Here is a 4,033-nt window from a genome sequence, read left to right on the forward strand (position 1 = left end):
GCATGAAATGAAATCCCAGCTCTGAGCATCATTGCTGTGGAGGGGAAGTGTGTAATCAAAATCCTCAGCCTGTCTTGAAAAATCTCAGCCTCATCAAAGCTACAGCCAATAGCCAACTGCCTGGTCTGCTTCAGATGTAGTACATGGTAATGTAACAGGCACAACATGAGGGTCACACACATGCCTCTTGTGTTTTGTGCTCCCTTCTAAGCATGCCTCTTGCAGTGCCAGGCTTGGGATTACTTCTCAATACAAGCTACTTCTCAGCTAAAAAGCCATGAAAGCAGATGGTGGGGAATGCAGCTGATGTTGGCCTTAAAGCAAGTGGCATGTGTTGAGGTCCGTGGCAGCAGGATGGCCCCATGACATATTTCTTACAGCTTAGATGCACCAGATCGCATTCCTGCTGACACGTAAAGCCCTTCTCCACAGCTCTGGCAGTGCTAATTGCTGGGACAGCCTAATCTTTTCCTAAACCCTTCCTGTGCTGTAATGCTGGCCAAAACCTTGGAGTTTTGTGTGGAAGGCGTGAGCATGTTGACATAGGGTCTGTGGTGCTCATCAGCATCACCTCCTGCCCTTTGTCTGCCTTCCTGGTATCTTATACATCTGGGTTTTATGGAGGAGGAGAAGGAAAGGTGGTCTCTCTAGCACAGTCTCGAAGCAAGTGCTGTGTAGGCAATGTGTGGCTGCTGTGTGTGTTCCTACTCGCTCATCAGCTTCAGAGGTGTAAATCTGGAAGATGCAGAAAGTACTTGCAGGTTTTGTGGCTGGGCAGTGGGGCACTGCTGCCAGGCAGGGAACAGTCACATCACAGACTTCACCCTTTGTTTTAGCAAGCAGAGGGTCCATGTAGGAAAAAGAAATGAGTGGTGCCCAGGCTACAGAAATGCTGCAGTCGTGTTGCACCTTCTCGCATGTGGGAGATTGAAAGAGGACAGAGCAGCTTGTGGGAAGCAGGATCCTAGAGCTGAGTTCATGCAAGGACTGGCTGGGCAGCATGTGATATGATATGGTGTGACATGTCCCCGTAATCCTGATATGGAACTTGATAACAGAAGTCTTTAGTTCACTTTAAAAGCCCTTCTGTAGCACTAGTGCAGGACAATAAGGTCTTAGTTGAAATCAGAACCAGTGAGAAATTACCTTGCAAATTACTTTCTCCCTGATTTGTTTCTGTATTCATTTATTAATTACATAGCTCGGTTCTCTTCAGCCCACGGTCCCAAACCTACTTGAGGAAGGGAGATTCTGCAAAATGCCCTTAGATGAAAGCTGGTTTGATACCAGCCCAGTAAGGAAAGAGATATTCCCTGAGCAAGGAGGATGTTTTCCTGTCAATGTAGCATTCAAATTTAGCTTCTGCCACTGTAGGCAACGTGGCATTAGAAGAAGGAGCTTAAGTTATTAAACTGAGCTGCTTTAATCATCCAGTTCAGGGAAATCCATTGCTACAGGAGACCTGAGGATTAATGTATTTTTACCGCAAAGCCAATACATCTATTCTGATCAGTTAGTGATTGCTCACTCGAGCATATGAAACTTCATTCTCCGGGTTTGCACTCAATAGCATGGGACCAAATGGAGTTTTATTTGGAGATTGACCCTGTTACCTTGAATCTCATAATTCTGGTAGCTAGTTATGTTATTTTGCTTCTGGTTTTCCTGATCTCCTGTGTGCTCTATGACTGCAGGGGGAAGGATCCCAGCAAGGAATATGCTCCCGAGGTCCCTGCAGACACCCAGCCTCCGATCCGGTTGGTGGTGATGCAGCAGGGCTCCCCCAGCACCCGCTGGGCAAAGGGGTTCATCTCTGCCTACGAGAATTCCTCTGATCTGCCAGGGAAAAGGACTACTGTTGTGTAAGGGGACCTTGCCTCGGAGCTCGGGTTTCTGCTGATCCGCTTGCCTGCTCTGCTATGTTTACTCTCCGTGTGCAGAAGGATAACGTGTTCACAAGGTAAGATGAGATGCTGATTTATTTGATACGGTGCCATTGTCAGGGGGTCATTTTACATTTAGCTGTTTTCTGCACTGATATAGGCTTGCAGTCCTGCCTGCCATCCATGAAGAGACTAATTTCCATTAGCGCTGCTGCTGCCTTGCAGCCCTCTAGCAGTCAGAATCAGTGATGCTGTATCGACTCAGGCACTGAAAAAGGGCCTTGGTTTAATCTGGAGTCGTGCTTGCTACTGTTGGTTTTGCAGGAACACGGTGTTGTTCAAAGCATCCCACCTACAGCACTGCCCTGTAGCCTCAGCACGTCTTCTTCAGCCAGCAGAGAGCAAATGACCTTGGTAGGCTGTTTATCTCTCCAGTGAGAAAAGAAGCACAAAGGATTTCAAAGGGATAGAGATAGTGCCTGTCTGATAGAAGCCAGCTGCTGCTCCCATCAGAACTTAATACTTTCCATATTGTCCCCAGAGGGCAGTGCCAAGCCTGTCTTGGCACTTATTTTCCATACGGAGAACATGAGCTCTGCTCTTACCGGGCAGAGTACCCCTTGCCCTGCACAAATCCCCTGATAGGATACAATATGCTTCCTGGAAAAGCTGGGTACGATGCTTCCTGCCCAAGGGAAAGTGTGAACCAGGGTAAATGTACCAGTAATGCAATATGTGTGAGTCATTGCTGCTGTCTGCCCCATGAAACAGGAATCTCTGACCCTTTGCAGCAAGTCTGACCTACGTCCTCACTTTCAATGTGCATCTCCACGTGTCTGACCCTGCTTCTTGTCCCCAAGTCTTCTTTCAGCTGTATTGTGCTCCACTGGGCCACATGAAGGCTCTTATTGTATCTCCAGTAAATCTACTCTTTATCTGTGTCACCTCCTGTTATTCTCCCCATCATTTGGGAGCTATAAGCTAGACATCTTTTTTGCCTAATATGTTTCTTCCATGTCTTGCTGGTTTTCTCCCTGTAGGTGTTTGATGGACTAAAGTTCGCATCTCTTGAAAGGAAGGAAAATGCTTTCTTTGTCCTCCAGGTAAAGCGCAAACGGACAGAGACAAGAGGATTGTTGATCCTGTAGCCACAGAAGTGGCTGCAGTGTTATCTAGCTGTTCCCAAGCACAGCCAGCTCAGGTCCTGCTCTGTCCCCATCAGGCTGGGCTGCAAAACTCACCTGAGAAGCTGGGGAGACGCTGCCTGGGTTGGTTCCTGCTGTGTTCCATGCTGGCAGAGGCACTTTGTCACTTGTGGCCAAACCAGATTTTAAAACTTATCTGGCTACAGGGAATTTGTGGCTTAAATTGTTTTTTCTACCCAAACATGCTGTGATCAAGCAAAAATCTGAAATTTCTTTTCTGAAATCCAGAGATGTATAATGCCAGCTTCCTGTGTCCCTCTGGTTAACACAGAGTTACTGTGTGTGGTACTCTTTAACTGCTGAATTTTAACTGGTTATTAAGGGAAAAATAGTGCTGGACCCACACAGTTCAAGATATTTGTCCCCTATGCTATTTTACATCATCCTAATGTGAAGTACCCTCAGAATCCTATAGAAAGCTTCAGTAAACATGCTGAGATTTATTACCTGCCTACATCAGGTGTCATGGATGACTCACTGGACGCAGTGGTCCTACTGCCTTCAGCACAGGCATTTTAAATACTTCCAGAAATAAACTGCAGTGAATTCAAACCGCAATCGAGCGAAGCTCTTGTTCAGCAGGGTTGCATGCTTTGTACCTCAGCTAGGTGGTAACCATCTGCCTGCGCTACATCCCGAAGTGGTGATTTATGCATCAGCCAGCAGAGCATCCTGGTACAAGCAGAGAAATCTCAAGTATCTTTTAATGTATCTGTATTTTTAAAAGCAGCCAGTCGCTTTCATTTTGGTTTCTAAATTCTTAGGGTGAGCCTAGTATTGTATTCAGTCTGTCCTCTGCACCCCTGTGAGTTACATATACCCCTGGTTTTGGAAGGAAGCCTGAACTGGAAGGAAGGCTTCTGGGAAGCTTGATTAAAACCCTTGGTGTGATGAAACTGGTAATAAATCAGAAGTTGGAGGCATGATCCTTTGCCACACAGACTG

At 46.6% G+C, this 4,033-nt stretch overlaps 1 protein-coding gene across 2 annotated transcripts; it reads left to right on the forward strand.

The window, feature by feature from the left end:
* The first annotated feature begins 232 nt into the window (after positions 1-232).
* Positions 233-3,650, forward strand: SMIM36 (small integral membrane protein 36). Of its 2 annotated transcripts, none has more exons than XM_062612715.1 (2): positions 233-1,960; positions 2,987-3,650. In XM_062612715.1, exon 1 carries the CDS (start codon positions 1,537-1,539, stop codon positions 1,864-1,866), a length of 330 nt encoding a protein of 109 aa, XP_062468699.1. In that variant the 5' UTR covers positions 233-1,536; the 3' UTR covers positions 1,867-1,960; positions 2,987-3,650. The 2 variants fall into 2 exon arrangements, with proteins under 2 accessions (XP_062468699.1, XP_062468698.1); XM_062612714.1 differs by having other exon boundaries at positions 234-1,960; positions 2,924-3,650.
* Positions 3,651-4,033: the final 383 nt, after the last annotated feature.

The sequence above is a fragment of the Pezoporus occidentalis genome, unplaced genomic scaffold (genome assembly GCF_034315485.1).
Source record: "Pezoporus occidentalis ecotype Australia unplaced genomic scaffold, CSIRO_AGI_Poc_V1 ctg160, whole genome shotgun sequence".
Classification (NCBI taxonomy): Eukaryota; Metazoa; Chordata; class Aves; order Psittaciformes; family Psittacidae; genus Pezoporus; species Pezoporus occidentalis.